General features: G+C 42.8%; 1 protein-coding gene across 1 annotated transcript in view; it reads right to left on the bottom strand.

Annotated features, from left to right (window-relative positions):
• Positions 1–24,950, bottom strand: part of ssp3 (SCAPER domain-containing protein short spindle 3) — a 173,908-nt gene that overhangs the window by 7,070 nt on the left and 141,888 nt on the right. The window contains exons 12-14 of the mRNA XM_080275255.1: positions 21,193–21,212; positions 12,423–12,628; positions 11,450–11,599 (exon numbers count right to left, since the gene is read on the bottom strand). Coding sequence (XP_080131381.1) covers positions 11,450–11,599; positions 12,423–12,628; positions 21,193–21,212 — 376 coding nt within the window. The remainder of the gene's footprint in view (positions 1–11,449; positions 11,600–12,422; positions 12,629–21,192; positions 21,213–24,950) is intronic.

The following is a 24,950-nucleotide window of genomic DNA, read 5'->3' as shown; positions in this document are numbered from 1 at the left end:
ATTTGTTTCATTGTAATCAATAAATTTAACAGTTCTTTTTCTTGAGCTTAATGTAATGTAAACTCATGTTTTATTTCTCCATACGCTTATTCTAGTTGCAGCTCCTAGTTTGCATAAACGCTTTGTATTATACATAACTGGTACTTAGGCCAGTCTTTCTGTATTAAGCTTAAAAATCCGTTGAGCAACCAGGAGTTAATTGCACCAGCAAGAACCTGTTTATCATTAATAGCATTATTGATTGTCAGGGATAGAGTCACTTTCTCCAGAGGCCAACAGTACTAATAAACAGCACATGTGAATAATTAGTCTCTTCTGTGTACCGTTGAGAAAGTTTATAAATTCTTGTCCTTAGAGAATCGGCAAGTAAGCCGGCATAAAGTAATCATTGCTTGATTTTCACAAGACAATTCATTGTCCTGTTCTCAAGATTATTGAATATTATTCTTTAATATCTCATATTCTATCAAAACCCAGTGACATTTGGCAACCTCATTCCAGGATATTAACTCCTAGCTCTAAAGCTATTCACGAGCTAATACTCACTCACTCATACTTAGGTATTTATCATTAAAGTCTATAGGCACTATCTTACTGGTGATTATTGATTCAGTTCTATTAATTTACATAATAGTTTTCAGTCAGTTGTTTGTTTAATTTTCTTTCTTTACCAGTTTAATTAGATAAAACTGGTCACCACTAACCTGTGCCTATATTCTTTATTCTCGATTATTGGCATCTTCCTCTGCAAAATTGCAGTAGGTACTGAGTCTCTAGTTCACTTAGATTGACTTAGCATCATGTCTGCCAGCGTCTATGTACAGGAAGCTAAAGATATAGGGCTTACTGACCCAGAGAAAATAAAGGACTTTGTCCTCTCTCGGTTTAATTACGAGCAGCAACGCGAGAATGATGCTCGTGAAGAGCATCGAATTCAGCGTCAGGAACGCGAAAAAGGGAGCGAATATGAGCGAGAACAGCGCGAACACGAGCAAAAACAACGCGAATACGAGCATGAACAACAAGAGAGAGAACAAGCACACGAATGTGCCAAGCGAGAAGCACGCGAAAAACATGAAATTGAGATGTTGATGTTCAAGCGAGACTCCTTGGCTTCAGACACATCTGGTGCAGCTGGCCCAAGCTCCACGAGCGCTACCCCTGCACATATTCTGGCGACCCCATACATCAAGCTTCCCCCATACAAGGAAGGCGAGCGAATTGAGCCATACATAGCTTGTTTTGAAGACATGGCTCAGCTTTACCAGCTGGATGATGCAGCTAAGCGGCTTCAGTTTCTTAGCCTGTTTGAGGGCCCTGCCCTCAATATTCTCCACAGAATTCGTGGAGACAATCTCACGTATGAGATGATGAAGGCCGCACTCGTCAAAGCGTACAGTCTCACAGTTGATGACGCCTAGAGTCATTTCACGAGGGCGCGTTTACAGGAAAAAGAGACTGCCGTTCAGTTTCTTGACCGGCTTACTGCTTACTTAGATGAGTAGATGGAGAAAGATGAAACTCCTTCCACGTGTGAGGGGATAATCGACCTTATGCTGCGCATGCAGCTAGAAAAGTCGTGGCCAACTGAACTTAAGGCTCAGCTTAAGATCTGCCAGGTAAGAGATGCCAGCCAAATGGTGAAGAAGGCTGATGCATTCTTCACTGCATACGGGTATCAAACTCGCAAGCAGAATACCTGGAACAGGAAACCTGATAAATCTGGGAAACCGTCTCAGACTGAACCCCAGCAACAAGGCCGTTCTCAGAATAATGGCCAAGGTCCAAAACCGTAGAGGAAGAACCAGGAGCAAAACACTCAGAAACCTGAGTGGAAGAGGTACAACAGGTACCCTAACCAGCAACAGTATCAGCCACGCAACCGACCATCGGGACTGTCTTTTTCAGCACCAGCCCCAGTCTATCGGAGGCAGGAGGAGAACGTAGCCTTCATTCCTAAGCAGCAGCACGGTGGTGTCATCCCTAGCAATACGGGTACTTCCTAGTCCCATGGCAACAGTGAACCCCCCTCCACAGATGGCCAATGCTCCATCTCCTCAGGCAGTGAGTATGACCCCTCAAGTATCTAATTCTCAGGGCACCATGTTTGCCGCATCATTTATTCAGCAGCCTAATCAGTGGCTAGCTGCTTCCTCCACAGGCCCTCCCACAGGTGACAGTGCCTTCCTTGTTCAGCCAGGGTTTGTTGGAGACATTCCTGTGAAGGTCCTGAGAGACAATGGGTCCTCAGGTTGCTCTGTTAGGCAGAGTCTAGTTCGGCCTGAGGAATACATAGGTCGACAGATCCAAACTAACCTTATTGATGGATCAGTGAGATTGTTCCCTGAGGCACGTATCCAGGTGGCATCTCCATTTTTCACTGGTACGACAGTCGCAGTTGTCATGCCAGAACCTTTATTTGACCTAATCATAGGTAATATTCGAGGTGCCAAACATAGTTGCGCCGTAGATGACGCTACTCAGACTTCGGCTGCAGTAACATGAGCCATGGCTGAGGCTCCAAACTGTCAGCCTGGTGACCATTGCATTGCCGCAAGATCTGATGTGTAGCCAAATTGTTGTTCAAGAACATTCTGACCTGACACTTGCTGCCGTGCGAAAGAAACAAAAGGGTAGAGTGATAAAGTATTCACGGGGAGGTCAAGCCAAGTTCCTTCGCAAACAAGGAAGGCTGTACCGTGAGTCACGAACACCCCAGGGCAAGGTTCAACTGCAGTTTGTCGTTCCCGCCAAGTACCGCCTAGCAGTGTTAGAATGGGGTCATTGTTCAGCCTCAGGAGGTCACATGGGCAAAAGGAAAACCCAGGGCCTTATACTGTACATGCTGACTTTTTCTAGCCAGAGATGGGACGAGAGATAGATAGTTTTGTGCGTTCCTGCAATGTGTGTCCATGTACCACTAATCAGGGACATATCCTTCCTGTGCCGTTTGAAACCACACCCATAATCTCAGAGTCAGTTGAGAGACGGCAGTAGTGAAGTGGGTGCAGACCTGATGTCTCGCCTGATGGCCCCACAGGACACAGTATGTCCAGGGCCTGTACATACATATGTACCGTAAGTTAAGGGGGAAGTTTGAGAACCCCGCAGAGACAGTCCGAGGCTGTGTATGAATTACCTTGTGGAACGTCTCGAGCTGTGGGCCTCTCTGAGGATTCCCGGAGAATGCACAATATCCACATGAATGTTCACACCCACGGTGGGTGTTAAAATGTAACCTGCCCGAGATTGCGTAGGGATTCTCAGCTTCCCGTCATTAATTGTAAGTGTAGAGTTAGGTTAACCAGTAAACTGCCCATTCTAAGAGATTTGAGCAATTCAAGAACTGATACGTTTCCTGGTTAATAATGTTAGGTTAACCAGTAAACTGCCCGTTCTAAGAGATTTGAGCAATTCAAGAACTGACACGTTTCCTGGTTAATAAGTTAGCTTAACCAGAAAACTACAAGGGTCCTGAGAGATCTGTAAATCTTAAGACTACGTTTCCTGGTTAATAATGACATAAGTACTGATTGCTAGGCAGAGAGAGAGAAAGGACACTTTAGATGCTCCACCTTGATTCCTTTTGCAGGTGCAGCTGGTGGGTGCAGCATTGTTGTGCAGATCTGCTGGTCATCCCTGTCACATGCTGCCGCCCCTTCTCTTCTGCCTCGTCGTCATTATTTACTATAAATTTGTTTTACATGATTTTACACGTAGGTACAGTTACACCACAGCTGTCACACCTACACAATGTATTACATATATCACGCTACATAACAATTAGTTGTTAATGTAAATGTAGCGAACTTTTCGCTCAGTTTGACCTGAGTACAGGATTTTTCACCGTCATCACAGAGTTTTTTCCTCAAGCTTGCTTCTATTAATGTAAATACGAGGTTTTTTTGCTCACTGGCAACTGTGACTTTCTCCTGCAGCAGGATAGCACACACACACCACAGTGTGAATCTTGTGTGACTGAATTACGATTTACATGTATGTATATTGAAAATTTTTTTTCCCTGAGAAAAAAATTCATTTTTATGGGGCGTAATGTTACGAGTCGGCGCGTCCTATATTTAAATAAACTCGTGATATTATACTTTGGTGGGAAACTGTGAATTCTAGTGAAATCCCAGTATTTATCACTCAGTTTAACCGTCCCCGTATTTACTCAATCAGGAATGTTTTCAGGACATTTTTCATTGTTTCATATTTTAGGAAAAGAGACAGTAGGTTAATTACGTATGAGTCTGGGGGAAATAACAGTCAGATAGATTATTTTCTGGTTAGGAGGGCCGATAGGAGGTTAGTGAGGGATGTTAAAGTTATAGGAAGTGAGGAGTGTGTGCAGCAGCACAAACTATTGATTTGTGATATGGTGCTTAAAGAACAAATGATGAAAAAGAGGACTTATGTACCTAGGAGGAAAATATGGAAGCTGAAAAACCAAGTAGTAAGGGATGCCTTCTATAGCGAGTTGAGGAGAGTGGTGGCTGAACAGGGAGCTGTAGACAGAGGCGTTAATGAACAGTACAGAGCCCTCAAGAACAATTTCTTGAGAGTTACTGATGTAACATGCGGCTGGACAAGAGGACCACCAAGACATAAAGTAACTTGGTGGTGGGATGAGGGTGTAGAAGCTGCAATTAAGGAGAAAAGAAGGCTTTTCCGGGAATGGAAGAAGGGTGGTAGCAAAGAGGAATATTTGGCTGCCAAGCGTAGGGCTAGGAGAGAGGTATACAGGGCAAAGTCTGAGTCACAGAGACAATTACTTGATAACCTAAATCATGGGGAAAGGAAAAATATATTTAGGGTGGCAGGTCAGGTGAAGAGGGATAATCGGGATATCATAGGTGAGCAGTGTGTGAAGAATGATGAAGGAAGGGTAGTGGTGAACAGTGAGGATATTAAAGATGCATGGAGAGAGCATTATAACCGGTTGTTGAATGAGGAGTTTGACTGGGACAGGGAAGGTTTGGAGCCAGCAGATCCAGTGTCTGGCCCTTGGCCTTTGATTGATACTGCTACTGTGAGTGAGGCAATAGGCAGGATGAGGGTGGGGAAGGCAGCAGGTGTGTCTGGGTTGACTGCCGAAATGTTGAAGGCCTCAGGCGATATAGGGGTGAGTTTAGTCACTGACCTGATAAATAGGATTATTTATGAGTGTGTTGTCCCAGATGATTGGCTGAAGAGTGTAATTGTAAATGTGTATAAAGGGAAGGGTGATGCCCTGGAAAGAGGGAATTATAGAGGTATAAAGCTTTTTAGATCAGATAATGAAGGTAATGGAGAGAGTTTTAGAAGGTATGATTAGAGAAAGAGTGAATATTGATGAGATGCAGTTTGGGTTTATGCCAGGTAGGGGGACCACTGATGCCATATTCATTGTTCGACAGCTTCAGGAAAAATATATTGGTAGGAGAAGGGATCTTTATTTTGTTTTTGTTGATTTGGAAAAGGCCTTTGACAGAGTCCCTAGAGAGGTGGTGAAGTGGGCAATGAGAAAGCTTAGCTTGGAGGAGTGGCTGGTTAGGGTGGTTATGGCCATGTATGTGGGTGCTCACACCCAGGTGAGAGTGAATGGAGATTTGAGTGATGAGTTTTCCATGAATGTTGGTGTGCATCAGGGGTCAGTCTTGAGTCCCATGTTGTTTATCATGGTACTTGAAGCCCTTTCACGTGACTTTAGAAACGGACTCCCGTGGGAGTTGTTGTATGCTGATGATTTGGTGTTGATTGCAAAGAATGAAAGGGAGGCGGAGGAAAGGTTTAGGAAGTGGAGAGATGGTATGGGGCAAAAGGGTTTAAGGGTAAATGCAGATAAAACAAAAGTGATGATATCTAGGGTTGGTGGCGGTACTGTCAAAGACGAGGGAGAGTGGCCATGTGCAGTTTGCCACAAGGGCGTGGGAAGTAATTCCATCTTGTGCGGTGTGTGTGATAAATGGGTGCATAAGAGATGTAGTGGTATCAGAGGTAGACTGCGAGATAATGCTGATTTTATGTGTACGGCGTGCCGGGGTGAGCAGGTGGAGATCGTCAGACGTGAAAGAATTGAACTTGCTGGTGAATCTCTTGAGTGTGTGGAAGAGTTTTGTTATTTAGGAGACATGTTGTGTGCTGGAGGTGGGGTTGGAGCCAGCTCTGTGGCTAGGGTGAGAAGTGGTTGGAAGAAGTTCAGGGAGCTCTTGCCTCTCCTGACATTGAGGGGGCTCTCCCTACGTGCTAAGGGGTCTTTGTATGCAGCGTGTGTTAGGAGTGTAATGCTGTATGGCAGTGAGATCTGGGCAGTGAAGGAGGAAGACATTCGCCGGCTCAGACGTACAGAAATGACAATGATTAGGTGGATGTGCAGTGCGTCCCTGCGTCCAAGGCGTGGAGGGGCTGGGTTTACAATGGAAGAGTTGAGAGGTAGGATGGGACTGGAGTGTATTGGTGTTGTGATGAGGAGAGGTAGATTGAGGTGGTTTGGACATGTGGAGAGGATGGGGGATGATAGTTGGGTGAGGAAGGTGAGAAGTGTTAATATTGGGGGTGGGGTTATGAGGGGTAGACCGAGAAAGACATGGGACGAGGTCATTAAGTGTGACCTTAGGGTTAAGGGACTGAACAGGGAGGCTGCAATGGATCGTGCAGCATGGAGAGCCGCCATTAGGTGACCAAGGCCGACACATGCAAGCATGTTGGAGCCTTTAAAAACGAACGAACGAACGTTTCATAAGTGGTCGTACTTGTGCGCAATGTTAGCACCTCCGCTGAGTGATATTGCGGGTGTGTATCGCTCACACTCACTGCCCGTTAGCAAGTGTGGCCTGACACTCGCCTCTCTCCCACAATTTGAATCAGTCAAGATTTGAGCACCATGGAAGCAGGTTGGGCCCAGTGTGTAGCAGTGCCGCCATTGTCCAGTTCCTGAATTCCCACCTAGCATGATTTGGCGAGAGGCTCAACGTGTGCAGCGTCCTTCCTCAGCAATGACGCCCAGTCATCCGATTAGTCCACTTTTCTGACCAGTATTTTCTTTTCGTTTTTCCTAGGTTTAAGAGTTTAGCTTTTCAGTGAGCGAGTGAGTGCGATCTCCTTATTTTGAATTCATAATGAAACATGTAATGAATATTTGTTTCACTGTAATCATAAGAAGAAAGCATACAATGAATGGATGATAAATAGGGGCGTGCAAGAAGTTGAGAGGCGGAAGAGAGAGTTATATATAGAAAGAAAGAGAGAGGTGAAAAGATTAGTAAGAGAGAGTAGGAAGAGAGTGGATGAGGAATTGGGAAGGAAATTGAGTGTAAAGTGGAGGGACTGAAAGAAAATGTTCTGGAAAGAGGTGAAGAAAGATAGGGTGGAAATGAGGTTAGCAGGGGAGTGAAAGATAAAAATGGTAGATTACTAGTGGAGAAGGGTGAAAAAGTGAGCAGATGAAGAGAACACTTTAAGGAATTGTTGAACATAGAGGATGGAAGTAATGCGAGTATAAGTGGCTGGGGAATGGCTGGGAGAAGGAGGGAGGTGAGAAGACAGGAAGAAATCAGTAGGATAGAAGTTGTGGAAGCAATGAAGAAAGTTAAATCGGGGAAAGCCCCAGGAATTGATGGAGTGTGTGGTGAAATGCTGAAGCATGGGGGAGAGATAGTAGTAGAATGGATGTGGAAGATGTGCGGATTGGCCTGGGAGGAAGGTAGAGTCCCGGAGGACTGGAAGTCAGGTATAATTATTCCCTTGTATAAAGGAAAAGGGGAAAAAGAAGTGTGTGGTAATCATAGGGGCATTTGTCTTCTTAGTATAATAGGAAAAATGTATGGTAGGATACTTATTGACAGAGTTAGAGAAAGAACAGAGGAATTAATTGGAGAAGAACAGGGAGGCTTTAGGAAGGGAAGAGGTTGTGTAGATCAGATATTCATTCTAAGATATTTAGTGGAAAAGTTCTAGAGAAGGGAAAGAAGTTGTATGCGGCTGTCATGGATTTGGAGAAAGCATATGACAGGGTGGATAGACAAGGATTGTGGAAAGTATTAAGAATATATGGAGTAGATGGGAAGTTGTTGAATGCTGTGAAGAGTATGTATGATGGTGCGAAGGCTGCAGTGTGTGTGGATGGTGAACTAAGTGAATTTTTCTCTTTGAAGGTTGGGTTGAAACAGGGATGTGTCATGTCTCCATGGTTGTTCAATCTGTAAATGGATGGGGTACTAAAACAGGTACAAGGTAGGGTAGTGGATGTTGGAGTGGCCCTGGTGAGAGAGGATAGTGTTTGGAAACTCCCTGCACTGTTGTTTGCAGATGATATTGTGTTGTTGAGTGAAGACGAAGGGGAGCTGCAAGGCTTGGTGGATGAGGTTGGGAGAGTGTTTAAGATACGGAATCTAAAGGTGAATGTAGGGAAGAGTAAAGTGATGGTCTTTGAGAGAGGTGAAGTCAGTGAATGTACAGCGAGGTTGGATGGTGAGGAATTGGAAAATGTGAGTACGTTTAAGTACTTGGGTAGTGTGATGAGTAAGGATGGAGGTTTGGAGGGTGAAGTGCATGAAAGGGTACAGCAGGGAAGAAAGGTTGCTGGTTCCTTGAAAGCAGTGATAAGAAACAGGGAAGTGAGCATGGAAGTGAAAAAGTTACTACATGACAGTATTGTGATACAACGTATGGAAGTGAAGCTTGGACGTTGTTGGAAGGACAAAAGTCAAGAGTGAGAGCAGTGGAAATGAGTTATTTAAGAGGAGCCTGTGGAGGCACATGGAGAGACAGGCTGACGAATGAGGATATAAAGGAGCGTTGTGGTGTGGATGTGGATGTGATAGGAAGCGTTATGAGGAACACACTGAGGTGGTTTGGCCATGTGGAGAGGATGGAGGGTGAAAGACTGACGAAGAGAGTGTTTGTATGTGAGGTGGAGGGGGGAAGAGGGAGGGGGAGGCCGAGGATGAGATGGAGGGATGGGGTGGAGAGGTATATGAGAGAGGGGTGTGTGAGTTGGGAGCAGGGCAGTGAAATGGCGGGGGACAGGGCGACGTGGAGGCGATTTGTTTGTGGCCACCCCAAACGGGAAAGAGGCGTCTGGCAATAGATAGATAGATAGATAGTAATCAATAAATTTAACAGTTCTTTTTCTTGAGCTTAATGTAATGTAAACTCGTGTTTTATTTCTCCATAAGCTTATTCTAGTTGCAGCTCCTAGTTTGCATAAACGCTTTGTATTATACATAACTGGTACGTAGGCCAGTCCTTTTGTATTAAGCTTAAAAATCCATTGTGCAACCAAGAGTTAATTGCACCAGCAAGAACCTGTTTATCATTAATAGCATTATTGATTGTCAGGGATGGAGTCACTTTCTCCAGAGGCCAACAGTACTAATAAACAGTACGTGTGAATAATCAGTCTGTGCTGTGTACTGTTGAGAAAGTTTATAAATTCTCGTCCTTAGAGAATCGGCAAAGTAAGCCGGCATAAAGTAATCATTGCTTGATTTTCACAAGACAATTCATTGTCTTGTTCTCAAGATTATTGAATATTATTCTTTAATATCTCATATTCTATCAAAACCCCGTGACAGCTATGTTGAAAAGGAGCGCCAAATCCCTGGTTGTGCACTTCTCCTCACAAAATTCATCCATCCAGCTCGATCTCTTGTCAGTCACTTAGCCTCAAGAACTTCCATACCTCCCTTCCTCCCAAACTCATCCAACATATCCTTCCACCTTCTTCTTGGCTTACTTAGCTTCCTTCCTCCTTCAAATTCACTTTGATATACCCTTTTCACCATTCTACCGTCATCCATTTTCTCCACATGACCATAGCATCTCAGTACACTCTCTTTGATTCTGGTGTCCACAGACTTCCTCACTCAACATCCTTCATGAATCGCATTTTCCATATCCTATCCACTCTCTGTACTCTACATACATTCCTCAGCAATCCCATCTCCACAGCTCTTACTCTTGACTTTACAGTGTTCATGCCACACCATAGTCTCACATCTGTATGTTAAAGTTGGCAATAACACTCTTTCATGTAAGCCTCATGCAGCTGCAACACGCAAGCCTCTGTTTCTTATCAATGCCTTCATGGCACCCGCTATTTCCCTTCCTTGTGTCACTCTACTTTCCATTTCTTTTGCCCATTTTCCTCTCTTTTCTATCATTGTACCCAGGTACAGTATTTGAACTCTCTCACCAATTCTAGTCTCTCTCCATTTACTGTAACATCACACTGGGAGTCACCTTCTCTCTCAATAACCATCACATGACTTTTTTATACATTTACCCTCAAGGCATGACATTCATAGACATCTACAAAACTCTGCACTAGTTTGCCAAGCTCTTGTTCAGTATTTGCAAGTAGCACTGCATCAACAGCATATATAAAATTTGAAATATTCTATCCAACACCATTCATGACCAATGCCATCCCTCTCTCCATTACTCGTGTCTTTACTTCTTTCATCACCCCATCCATATATATATATATATTGAACAATCATGGGGACACTACACAACCTCGTCGCATGCCCACACTGATCATGAACCATTCACTTAGATGCCCATTTACCCTTACACATGCCTCAGGTACTCGAGCCCCGCTGGGTGGTAACCATGTAACCAAATTTCAGCGCCTGGTGGTTTACTGGGTAATTACAGCACTCCAATCGGACTGAGCCAGTGAAGGTTTATATCCAAGGAGTGGTTGGGGTTCATTGCTCATGTAATGCCACTCAGGGATGAGTGAGGCTGGTCACTGTCATCTTAAATGTCAGGACCAATTTGCCAAGCCCCAGGCTCCTACGCTTCTCATGGGGCAAAGTAGGATTGGATAATGCATGGATGGATGTAAATGTCTTGACAACACTAATGTACAGTAGGAAGTAGTGACAATGCTTGAAGGATGTAAGTCAAGAGTGGGTGCAGCTGATACAAGTTACCTCAGAAGTCCTTGTGGATAGAAATGAAGGGATAAACTGACAAATGAAAAGATTCATGAAGAAAGTGGTATGGGGGTTGATGGTAATGAAGAAACATTGTGAGACAGTCTGGCCATGCAGAACAGAGACAAAGAAACTGACAGGAAGAGTGTATACGAGTGAGGTGGATAGCAGAAAGAAGAGTATTGAGTTTCAACCACACCCTCATAAGCTTCATTTACATACTGGTCTGGTTTTTCTTACTTCTGATGGTGAAGTATCTGGTCAAAGTGATTACATGAAAAATGCTGCTGATAACTGTCAGCATCAAAAGCATTGTTAATATAAGTGTTGTTAGTATCATGTCCACATAGACTTGATTCTCCTTACTGTTGATGGCAAAGTATACCACCAGTAATAATACTGTATTTATTACCAATCTAGCACACACATACAGTCCTGCTTCTCTTTACTGTCAACAGTCAATATACTATTAATGATAATACTGCAACTGCTGTCCATATCACATCCATATATACTGTACAGACCTGATTCTCCTTATTGTTAACAGTGAAGTATCCAACCAGCGTGATAATGTTGTGAAGAATGTCTTGTGATGGCCAGTGAGAACAGTACCACAGCAGGTAACTGGCAATGTGGCGGAACTCTAAGGAAATACCTTCACCACCCAACACACTCTGTAACAGCAAACACACAAAACAACAAATCAGCATTTTGGGCAATATTTTTCTGACATCTTTTATTCCAACTAACTCCTTCAATTCAATGACATATTTGTTCTTCGCTTTATTCTTGCTTCCTATAGATAATTATACTGTATTCTGTTCATAAGAAATTTTTCATAAAAGAGATTGGATATAATTTCATCCTCCATCATAAAAGAACTACTGTACTCAGAGCTGAATGGTCAAAAAAAAAAAAAAAAAAAAAAAATATATATATATATATATATATATATATATATATATATATATATTCTGTATATATATATATATATATTCTGTATATATATATATAGTAAATTACATACAAATTCCCTGTAAAAGTTTAACTGCTAACTATAGTATAATGTACAATGCTGATCTGTCTGCTTCTACCAGCTTACAGTGTTAACTGTGTAAAACCTGCAATATTACAGAGCACAAATTTCATATCTAGGACTTTTTCTTTGCAAGTGGTATTGTACTCTGATGAAAATTAACCATCAGCTTTATTAGTGGCAACAGAACTTTTGAAGTTTCATAGTCTTCATAGGTTGGTGGCTGTGACTGAGTTCGATAATAAAACAAAACTGAATGAAAGACATGTAATGTGGTTTTTACCTACCTTAGGAGAGAAATTTTTTAATTGGAGGGGTTCGTATACATTTCAATGACCTCTTTCCTACTTGATATCTATTCTAAGTTTAATATGATCATCTGGAAGTAAAAAAAATAAAATAAATAAATAATAAATATGTACTGTATATGAAAATAACTAAACCGAAAGGAGTTACCTTACCTGGAACATGGTGAGGTCTAGGAGAGCGAGGTTGTGTAGGAGTGTTGTTGCCGTGACAGTGAGTGCCTGTGTGGTGTGTGAGAGGCGTGGTGGTGTGTGTGGCATGGCAGAGCGTCCACCCTGATGCAGCAACAGACCGTACAGCAGGCTCACCACGCCACATGCATCTGTTACATGCAGAGTTCCCACCAGCTGAGTTGGGTCATCTGCAGGATGTCTGCACACAGATAGTATACTGTAATAAATAACTCTTCAAATAGATGTCTGGTGGTTTAGTGGGTTAAAACACTCCAAATGTCTGGTTCATGAGGGCTTAAGGCACATTAACCATATGTAGCATAACCACCCGCTAAGTGGGGTTGTCAGACGAACATCTGCACACAAATATTGCAGGTAATAAAAGCAATGACACCCAATCCATCTGTAACCATTTTTAGACAACATTAGATCCACAGAATAGAAGGTCACATGACTGGAATACTGCAGTCCAGTTCAATTCATCTATTGTTGTGTCTTTTTTGTTTAATTCCCCTAATAATTTTTTTTTTTCTTCCTTCTGCATGCGTAGTTCATTTTTAATTTCATCTATTTCCATCTGAAAACTTTTCTCCAGTTTCTTCACTTTCTCTACTAATTATTATATGTTTCCATTTCAACCAGTTCTGGGTAGAAATCATCATCCTGTTTTCTACCTTTATCCCTTCTCTTAACTCCTTCCATATTCACTTTACTAAAGAATAGTACTCATCTTGAAGAAAGATAGTTCTTACTTGGAAAGAAAACTTTTACTTACAAATTTGCATCTCCCTGCTACCCGCTTGGCGACAATGACGACACCAAGCTGATGTTTACTTGCATCAGCAGATTCTTTTGAATGCACTGGCTTGGTTGCACAGTAACACTTTTTTTTGCTTATACTTTACTATATTAGAACATCGTTTAATATAGCCTAGTACAGAGTTTGACTCATGTAAAGATACTGTTAGGTGTGGCCAGTAGTTGCCTGCAGTGGCCAGCAGTAGCGGAGAGACTTGACGTACATTCTCTCTCTTTCACCGCTGTCGCACCCATGAGCATTTGTGTGTGAACATTTACCTAGTTGTAATATACAGGAAATCAGCTACGCTCGTGGGGTCCTGTCTCTTTTTCTCAGTAAGTCAAATTTTGCTTTGAACTCATTTAACTTTTAGACTGAACGATCTCTTTGTCCTGGCTATTCCACAGGTCAATGCATCTATATGGAAAACTATATTTCTTTATATCCTTCAAACAACGTGGCTTTTTCAGTTTCATTCCATGTCCTCTTGTTACTTTCCCGTCCCATACAAACAGATTTCTTCTATCAATTTTCTCTACTCCCATCATGGCCCTGAACACTGCAATCGTGTCACCCCTCTCTCTCCTTTCTTCTAAAGAAGGCAGATCCAGCTTTTCCAGCCTCTCTTTGTACGACAGATCTGCTAGGCTGGGGACCATCATGGTTGCTGTTCTTTGTATTCTCTTGATTGTGTTTATATCTTTCTTTTTGTGTGGGGACCACACTACTGCCACATATTCCATGTGTGTGTGTGTGTGTGTGTGTGTGTGTGTGTGTGTGTGTGTTCTTACCTAATTGTATCTTTACAGGAATGAGTCAAGCTCGTACTGTCCCGTGTCTTAAACCATATTTATCGTACATTTCCTTAAATTTATAAACTGTTTTGGCACACACTATTTCATTCGGTAGTGCATTCCACTGATCAATTGCTCTATTTGGGAAACATAAATTTCCTTATGTCTTTATCACTTCTCTTTTTATGCAGTCTTTTGCTGTGTCCTCTTCCCATAGGTTATGTAATTAATTGTCTATTTTCTCCTTCCCCGATATGCATTTATATATCATAATCATGTCTCCCCTTGCTGATGTAGCCCCATAGGTTATGTAATCCTTTATGTCTATTTTCTCCTTCCCTGATATGCATTTATACAGTATATCATAATCATGTCTCCTCTTTTCCTTCTCTCCTGTAGTGTAGGCAGATTCAGTTTTTCTAGTCTTTCTTCATAGCTTAGATCCCTTAAGCTTGGTACCCATCTTGTAGTGGTCCTTTGAACTTTTTCAATCTTAATTATTTGTTTTTTGAGATGAGGACTCCAGACTACTGATGCATACTCTAGGGCTGGTCTGATGAATGATGTTATTATCTTTCTTAGCATGTTTTCATTTCTGTATGTGAATGCTATTCTCATATTTGCAAGCAGTGTATACATGTTCCGTACTTTCTCACTGATGTGGTCAGCCAAAGATAGTCTATTATTAACCCTTTAAACGCGGCCGTGTACGCCCGATCCCCGCCGTGTGGCGGGGTTGTAGCGGGGTCTGAGTACCTGTGGGAAAATATTTGCCAAAAATCAGAGATTAACCCTAGAACATTAAAATTTTTATGGCATATAGTACTGACATTCGGCTTTCTCCTGAGACAGGTGTTGAGCCTTTGTGGACTACCAAAGGACTTGTGGAGACTTGCAAAGTTGGGTAACAAAGTCTTCACTTTCACACCTCCAGCAACCCTGTTTCCCCTCTACCACAGCCTCAATCTGTCACAGTACACTTTATACAACAACATACAGGTAGTTTGGAATCCGTATTTGTACAATAAGCACTGAAAATAAGGCTACAATGAATGGAGAGTACGGCCGACATGCAGCGCGGCGGCGATCTTCCCGTCACTGAACACACATTTCCCTTTTCACAGCTAAAAACACGTATACTACATTATTTTCCTTCATAGTACTTCGCAAAGGCTCGCTTGGCACTATTACGGCCATAAAAATCACTGTCACTGCCAGTATTGTGAAGCGGGAATGAGAAAGACCACCGCAGCGCGATTTTATTCGGCCTTACGGCAGGCACTTTATTCTCGCTCCTGTCGGCCACTCGCACTTCATTTCTATCGCTCACTTTCACTCTAGCTGTCAGTTTAGTGCCTTATTCATCAGTGTCACTGTCATTTGTTATAAAAATAATATTTTCTACACACCAAACTGTCACTGTCAGAACATAGAATAGAAACATATTCTTTCAACTTCTTACACTGGAGTGACTGTCACTCTCAATACTTATATTATTACTATGTACAATTATTTACACTGAAATCACTGTCACTGTCAGTGCTTTTACAACTACATACACTAATTTACACTCATCAGACTGTCACTGTCAGTACGTACAAGAAAACTAAACACTATAGTCTCACCAATATAAAACCAAGGTTTGGGTGGGGTCTGGCGCTGGGCGCAGCCATGCTATACTTCCTAAACAATCGATGAGTAGATTCTGTTATATATGTAATAGGCATCACAGGTAGGTACACACGTACTAATACAATATAAACGTAAGTATTCTAGCATATCGAAGGAAGGTAAACTTGTAATGCTTATGGCTCTTGTACATCAATAAAGAAATGTGGCATACATATTTTACAGTGTTGCTGAACAAATTGTAGTTACTTTTACTGACTTTCACGGTAGTTCTAAGTTGGGTAAGTAATGTAACAATTACGTTTATAATATAATTTGAAGGAATCAGTAGAACATACGCTATTTTCTTAATAGAAATAAATAAGTTAAAACACTCACGAGTGGCAACATCCAGGCCCATACTAGGAATCATAAATTATATGAGAGAGAGAGAATGCGATTTTTAAATTCATTATTTTGGTTATATTTATAACTTAAATTAGTTTGTCTTTACACACACACACACATATACAAACACACACACACACACACACAAGTGGGTGAAGTCATGTCAGGCCAGGTGGCGAGATGTGAGCGGCGAGCTCTAACGGTGTCAGGTCAGCCACTAGCCAATCAGAGTATACGAAACAAGGCAGTGCTGTACGCTGGGAAATCCCCGCCTGGACTCCACCCAAACCTTGGTTTTAGATTGGTGAGACTATAGTATCACTGTCACTCTCAGTATTATTTACAAGATTCTTACCCTTATTTTCAATATCTAGTCAGGCTGTGGTAGTCAAAGAAACACGGGTAAGCGCAGAGGGGAATTTTGCACTCTTTGCACTGCAAGGAGGTGTGCCTAAATGTTCTGTCTTGCCTGGTAGTGTGGCTGCACACATGACACCTCCTCAGTGCTTTTCCCCTCTTGGCAGTGCTAGGCAGTGGCTCCAGGCGGTGTCGCTGAAGGTAGTCCTGGCACTGTAGGCGGTCTGGAGGTGTGTGTGAGTGGCGCCTGGGACCTGATGGCAGTACCTGCCCAAAACGCTGAAGTAGCTGGTACACACAAGTCTTACAAAAACGCCAGAGAGATTAGTTTGCTGGCTTCCTGTTCTTGATCTTATACAGGATGAAGGCGTTCAGCATGCACACATCAAGCAAGTGCAAGAACACCTTCCTGAACCAGCGACGGTTCCTCCTCAGGCAGTCTATCTCTCCGATCATCATATCAGACTTGTCCACCAGACGCATATTGACGTTGTAGTCAATCACAGCATCAGGCTTCATCACAGGATCGCCAGTCCTTCTGTCGACCTTCCCTGTGGCTTGCATTTCCCCCTGTGAACTGTGGAGAGCAACGATTCTCTTATCGTGCCACCTGATCGCCACATTTTGTCCGATTTTTTCAGGTGCATGTCTCCCCGCTTTGATCCTTCAGCCTCGGGGAAGGCAGGGTAGTGTGCCCTACTGCTCCGGACAGTGCCACAGGATCCGACGCCATGTTCTGAAAGGTACTTGGCAAGTTTGGGAGCTGTATAATAATTGTCCGTATACAGGACATGATTCCCGCCAAAGTACTTTTCCAAAAGCACATTCACCACAGAACCAGAGAATCCAAGGGGGTCAGTCTTGTCCAAGTCCACACTGCTGGCGGTGTAGATAACGAAGTCTAGGATGAACCCCGTCTTGCAGTCGCACAGCACGAAAAACTATTCCAAAGCGGTGGCGTTTGCTAGGAATATACTGCACGAACCGAAGACGGCCCCTGAACAAAACCAAGACTCGTCAATCACAACTTTCTTGAAGGGCCGAAGGAACGTCATAAACTTGTCCTTGATCAGGTTCAGGATTCCCCTCACTTTCCATAGTGGGTCAGTTTGGGAAGGCTCATCGTTGCTGGCAAAGAGAAGGTAAATCATGAGTTGCCTGAAACGATCACGACTCATGTATTTGTTGAAGATGGGTGTGGGGCAAAGATCGTCAGCACTCCAGTACTCCTCGAGCTTGTGCTTCCAGTTATGTGGCATGAGAAGCATCAAGCCAATGAATACAAATAGTTCCCTGATCGTAACAGGAACCCATGCTGCCATCCGCGACGTGGATGGCGTTGCAGCTTCACCTTCACCTTCACGAACTGCAGCAGATTGCCCTTCGTACCTGTTCGTCTCGGTACAAATCTGCTCCATGACTTCGTTATCCAGGAAGGCCAACAGGTAGTCCAGACATTCACCATCCTCTGGGACAGGGAAGTCAGCCTGTATCCCACACCCACTGGCATCAAAGGGCAGATCTTCTGGCACAAAATCTGAGCCCTCAGACCACATGAAGGCATCCAGAGTGCCCTGCCTAGGCTGGGAGGTGGTGGGGGCGGCGGGGGGTGAGGCAGGCCGTGTGGCAGTGGGTGAGGCAGGCGGTGAGGCAGGCCGTGTGGCAGAGGCTGTGCTAGATCGTGTCGGTGTGGTGGTGGTGGTGGTGGGGAGATAAGGAGAAGGTTCAAGGTCACTCACAGTGGCCTGAGTGGTGAGTTGCCTAGTGCAAGTAACCTTACCACTAACTCTAACACTAGGCGACACTTTCCTACTCCTACCAGCACGGACACGGGGCCTACGGAAACCTCTACGTAAACCAGACTGCTTACTTCCCTTCCGAGGTGGTGAAGGAGACTCAGAAGACTCTGGAGAAAGCACAGCTGAAGATGACGACGAGAGAATGGGGCTGGGAGTGCGTGGCGGTACGGAGGTGGCGTGACCTGGTGTAGGGGACAATGGCCGGTCTGAGGAAGACAATGGCTGGGAAGCGGGGTCACCACTTCGTCTCCTCTTGGCCCCCTTTCCATACACTAGTCCCCTTTTCACTGGAGTCTTGCCTGTTGAGGTGCTGGGCACAGGAATTGTCACTTCAGGCACCTCAGACTCAGCACTCGATAGAGTGTCTGACTCGGCAAGGCTCGATAACACTCCGACGTCACTATCATAATCCACTGACGCTTTCAACAATTCAATGCCTATAGCCGAGTCACTAAGGCCCTTAGCAGTTCCTAGTAAGGGTTTGGACGGGGTGGAGGTCACAAAGCCCTTTTTCGGAGGGCTGGAAGGCACAGACTCGGAGCTTGAGTGAGACATGGTGTTACCTTCAAAGATTGCGGTAAACTGACGCTAAACAGGGGCAAACCGCGGGAAAAAATGCTAGTGTGACAACTGGGGAAACAAGCGTTTCCAATTAGCATAAAGTGCTTGCGAGAGGAAGGCGCAGATTGACACGTCTGAGCTGTCTGCGCGCTGCCATATCGCACGACGAGGGAGGACCGGGCAGCGGTGCATGGGTGAGTAAAAAAAAAATGATACTTGGCAACAACCGAGGTCAGTGGTACAAAGGTCAAGTGTGCTAAAAGTAGCTAAAGGGTGGCGGTACTGATAGACAATACCAGCCGGGGCCTGCTTGCCCGCGGTTATTCAAAATTTACTAGGATCGCAAACACGACGATCCGCCGTTATGTCCTTTTCGCCGAGCGTCGCAAACGCGACGATCCGCGTTTAAGGGGTTAATAATCACACCTTCGTCCTTCTTGCTTTCTGATGTGTGTAGGGTTCTATTTCCTAACTTATAATCCCAATCAGGTCTTTTTCCACTTTTGCCAAACTTGATTACATGACACTTGTCCAGACTGAATTCCATTTGCCATGTGTTGCTCCATTCATTAAGTTTATTTAATTCTTCTTGTAGCTCTTTACAAGAGTCTGCGTTAGTAACTGACCTTCGTATTTTTGCATCACTGGCAAACATATTTAGATAGCTTTCATTTCCAATGTTGCTATCTGTATAATTTATATACACTAAAAACATTGCTGCTGCCAGCACTGAGCCCTGTGGAACTCTGCTAGTCACTTCTCTCCATGATGAGTAATTTCCCCTTAGTACTATTCTCATTTCTCTTTTTTTGAGAAAATCTTGCATCCAACAATACAGTTTGCCTCTAATTCCTCCTTGATGGTACAGTTTCCATAAAAGCCTTTGGTGCGGTACTCTGTCAAATCTATCTATCTATCTATTGCCAGATGCCTCAATCCCGTTTGGGGTGGCCACAAACAAATCGCCTCCAAGTCGCCCTGTCCCCCACCATTTCACTGCCCTGCTCCCAACTCACACACCCCTCTCTCATATACCTTTCCACCCCATCCCTCCATCTCATCCACGGCCTCCCCCTCCCTCTTCCCCCCTCCACCTCACTCACATACACTCTCTTCGTCAGTCTTCCACCCTCCATCCTCTCCACATGGCCAAACCACCTCAGTGTGTTCCTCATAACGCTTCCTATCACATCCATATCAACACCACAACGCTCCTTTATATTCTCATTCGTCAGCCTGTTTCTCCATGTGACTCCACAGGCTCCTCTTAAATAACTCATTTCCACTGCTCTCACTCTTGACTTGTGTCCTTCCAACAACGTCCAAGCTTCACTTCCATACGTTAAGGTTGGTATCACAATACTGTCATGTAGTAACTTTTTCACTTCCATGCTCACTTCCCTGTTTCTTATCACTGCTTTCAAAGAACCAGGAACCTTTCTACCCTGCTGTACCCTTTCAAGCACTTCACCCTCCAAACCTCCATCCTTACTCATCACACTACCCAAGTATTTAAACATACTCACATTTTCCAATTCCTCACCATCCAACCTCGCTGTACATTCACTGACTTCACCTCTCTCAAAGACCATCACTTTACTCTTCCCTACATTCACCTTTAAATTCCGTTTCTTACACACTCTCTCAAACTCATCCACCAAGCCTTGCAGCTCCCCTTCGTCTTCACTCAACAACACAGTATCATCTGCAAACAACAGTACAGGGAGTTTCCAAACACAATCCTCTCTCACCAGGGCCACTCCAACATCCACTACCCTACCTTGTACCTCTTTTATTACCCCATCCATGTACAGATTGAACAACCATGGAGACATGACACATCCCTGTTTCAACCCAACTTTCAAAGAGAAAAATTCACCTAGTTCACCATCCACACGCACTGCAGCCTTAGCACCATCGTACATACTCTTCACAGCATTCAACAACTTCCCATCTACTCCATATATTCTTGACACTTTCCACAATCCTTGTCTATCCACCCTGTCATATGCTTTCTCCAAATCCATGAAAGCCGCATACAACTTCTTTCCCTTTTCTAGAAACTTTTCCACTAAAGATCTAAGAATGAATATCTGATCTACACAACCTCTTCCCTTCCTAAAGCCTCCCCGTTCTTCTCCAACTAATTTCTCTGTTCTTTCTCTAACTCTGTCAGTAAGTATCCTACCATACACTTTTCCTATTATACTAAGAAGACAAATGCCCCTATGATTACCACACACTTCTTTTTCCCCATTTCCTTTGTACAAGGGAATAATTATACCTGACTTCCAATCCTCCGGGACTTTACCTTCCTCCCAGGCCAATCTGCACATCTTCCACATCCATTCTACTACTATCTCTCCCCCATGCTTCAGCATTTCACCACACACTCCATCAATTCCTGGGGCTTTCCCCGATTTAACTTTCTTCATTGCTTCCACAACTTCTATCCTACTGATATCTTCCTGTCTTTTCACTTCCCTCCTTCTCCCAGCCATTCCCCAGCCACTTATACTCACATTACTTCCATCCTCTATGTTCAACAATTCCTTAAAGTGTTCTCTCCATCTGGTCACTTTTTCTCCCTTCTCCACTAGTAATCTACCATTTTTATCTTTCAATCCCCTGCAAACTTCACTTCCACCCTGTCTTACTCTTTTCACCTCTTTCCAGAACATTTTCTTACAGTCCCTCCACTTTACACACAAATTCCTTCCAAATTCCTCATCCACTCTCTTCTTACTTTCTCTTACTAATCTTTTCACCTCTCTCTTTCTTTCTACATATAACTCTCTCTTCCGCCTCTCAACTTCTTCCACGCCCCTATTTCTCATCCATTCATTGTATGCTTTCTTCTTTTGTGCCACAGCCTGTTTCACCTCTTCAGTCCACCACGCTGTTCCTTGCACCCCCCTCCGTCTTCTCTTCCTTCCACACACCACATCACATGCTGCACATATTTCTTCTGTAAATATCCTACACACACCTTCCACGTCTCCCATCTGCTCCAGTTCATATTTGCCCAATCGTTCCTCCACTTCTCTCTTATACTCTGCCTTTTTCTCATCCTCTTCTAACGTTTCCACTCTCCTTGCCACTACTCCTCTGTCAAATGCTTTCTTAAAATCTAAATAGATACTGTCCACCCATTCCTCTCTTTTCTGTTATGTTTCTGTTACTGTATCATAGTAGCTCAACAGATGAGTAACTCAAGATTTTCCTTTTCTAAAACCAAACTGTCTTTCTGTTATCATATTGTGTTCTTCCAGATGATTTACCCAAGGTATTCTTATCAGCTTTTCTAATACCTTGCTTACAACACAGGTTAGTGATACTGGTCGGTAGTTGAGTGGATTTTGTCTACTTCCTTTCTTGAATAAAGGAACAATGTTTGCTTTCTTCCAAATACTCTGTATAAGGTGGTTTACTTGTCCCAAGAATTCCTAAAAAAATAAAAATAATGGTTTACTTAACTCCTTTGCACATTCATGTATCACCCACACGATTTTTCATCAGGACCACTTGCTTTTCCTTGGTCTATAATACTTAGCTCCTCCTGTATTTCTTTTTCTGTTATTTGTATATTTGGTAATATGTGTGGGCATGCCTGTTCCATATCATCCCTCTCAAAATTATTTTCTTCTGTAAAAACTGACTGGAAATTCTTGTTTTGTGCTTCACAAATATCTTTCTCTTGTGTATAGGTGATCCCCTCATCCGTAATAGACTGTATTTTATCTTTTACTTTGGTTTTGCTTCTGATGTAGCTGTAAAATAGTTTCGGTTGATCACTACTTTTATTTATGATATCCTCCTCAAACTGTTTTTGGGCTTCCCTCCTTATTCTTGTACTGTATAATCGTTTCTTGCCTGTTTATAGTTGTTATATGCCCTCTCACTATTGTGTCGTCTGTATCTATTTCACAACAAATCTCTTTTTTCTTTTGATTTTTTACTTTCTGTTTTAAACCATTTCTGTATTTTCTTCTCTGCTTCTTTGTGCTGTGGAATGTACTTCTGGACTCCTATTTCATAAAGTTCACAGAATTTTTTATATATAGCATTTAAATCTTGTCCTCTAAGCTCCTTTTCCCAATCAATTTCTAATACGTACTTCTTTAGGTCATGATAGTTTCCCTTTTTATAATTCAGGCTCTTTTTGTAACTTTCATTGCTGTTAACTGTCATATGCAATCCTGATGTTGCAATTTAGTACTGCATGGTCGCTTTTACCAAATGGAGGGTGATACATTAAATTGTCAATATCATTTCCTTGCCTAGTAAATATAAGACCAAGCACTGAGGGTGCATTGAGTCCTCTTTTTCTGGTGCTTTCCCTTACATGTTGCATTAGGAAAAACTCCTGCACAAGATCCAGGAGCTTTTGGTCCCAACAGCTTTCTTGGCTTATTTTATCTAGAGTATTATTATTTATATTTGTATTAAAATCTCCAGTTAGTATAATTCTTTCTGATTTCTCTTCCATTCTATGTAGTAATGCTCTTAAACTCTGAATTGTATTCTCTGCCAGATCCTCATATTTGCCTCTTTCCCAAGTGTTTGATCTGGGTGGCATGTACAAATTGGCTACAATTACTTTCCTTTCAGATGTATTGATCTCTACTGCAATCAGTTCTACTTGTGAGGGTATACCTAGTTCTATTTCTTTGACTTTTAGATTTCTTTGTTAATATTATAATTCCTCCTCCTTTTTTTAAGTTCCTATCTCTTCTCCATATATTGTATTCCTCTAAGTTTAGGATGTCATTTGATATCCTTGGTGTTAATTTTGTTTCAGTTAGGCATATTATGTGTGTGTGTGTGTGTGTGTGTGTGTGTGTGTGTGTGTGTGTGTGTGTGTGTGTGTGTGTGTGTGTGTGTGTGTGTGTGTGTGTGTGTGTGTGTGTGTGTGTGTACCTATTTGTATTTACCTATTTGTAGCATACAGGAATTGGGCAATGCTCGTGTTGTCCTGTCTCCATATCCACATCTATCAAGTCTACCTTTACACACATGAATGTTTTTCTCATTCACCACCTCTTTGTCTAAGTCGTTCCAAATATTTAAGTATTTACCTAATATACCTAATTGTGATATACACGGAATGTACTATGCTCGTGGGTTTCCGTCGCTGTTTCTCAATAAGTCAAATTTAGCTTTAAACTCGTTTAAGTTTTTATCCAGGCTATTCCATAAGTCTATACTTCTGTAAGGAAAGCTATATTTCTTGATATCCTTCAAGCAGCTTGCCTTTTTCAATTTCATTCCATGTCCTCTTGTTGCTCTCTTATCCCATACAAACAGATCTTCTTTGTCAATTTTATCTACTCCCACCATGGTCCTGAACACTGCAATCATGTCTCCCCTCTTTCTCCTTTCCTCTAAGGAAGGCAAAATCCAGCTTTTCCAGCCTCTCTCTGTATGACAGGTCTGCCAGACTGGGGACCATCTTGGTTGCTGTTCTTTGTATTCTCTCAATCTTGTTTATATCTTTCTTTTTGTGTGGGGACCACACTACCGCTGCATATTCTAACCTGGGGCGGATCATGGCCACTATCAATTTTTTCATCATCTCCTCATCCATATAATGAAATGCTACTCTTATGTTAGTCAAGAGTTTATAGTCTCTCCAACTATCTTGTTAATGTACTTTTCTGGTGACAAACTATCTTGGACCAGCACTCCCAAATCTTTCTCTTCTCTCCTTTTTGTGATTAATTCATTACCCAACAAATAATTCAGTGATGGCCTGCTGGTACTTTTACATTTCTTTACATTAAATTTCATTTCCCACGTCCAGCTCCAATCGTGTACCCTATCCAAATCCTCCTGCAGTATTTTACAATCCTCCTCAACCTCTACCTTCCTCAAGATCTTTACATCATCAGCAAACAGACTTGCATAACTATTCACTCCATCTACCATATCATTTACGTAAATCAGGAACATTACTGGAGCCAACACCGAGCCTTGAGGGACTCCACTTGTTATTTCCCTCCATCCAGACATCCTATCCTATCCTTTATTACTGTCCTCATTTGTGTGTGTGTGTGTGTGTGTGTGTGTGTGTGTGTGTTCTTACCTAATTGTATCTTTACAGGAATGAGTCAAGCTCGTACTGTCTTGTGTCTTAAACCATATTTATCATACATATCCTTAAATTTGTGAATTGTTTTGGCAC

Source organism: Coenobita brevimanus, chromosome 61 (genome assembly GCF_032717465.1).
Source record: "Coenobita brevimanus isolate Jiangsu-jjx chromosome 61, ASM3271746v2, whole genome shotgun sequence".
Classification (NCBI taxonomy): domain Eukaryota; kingdom Metazoa; phylum Arthropoda; class Malacostraca; order Decapoda; family Coenobitidae; genus Coenobita; species Coenobita brevimanus.
The sequence above is the reverse complement of the archived record's forward strand: the minus strand, read 5'-3'. Positions and strand labels throughout refer to the sequence as shown.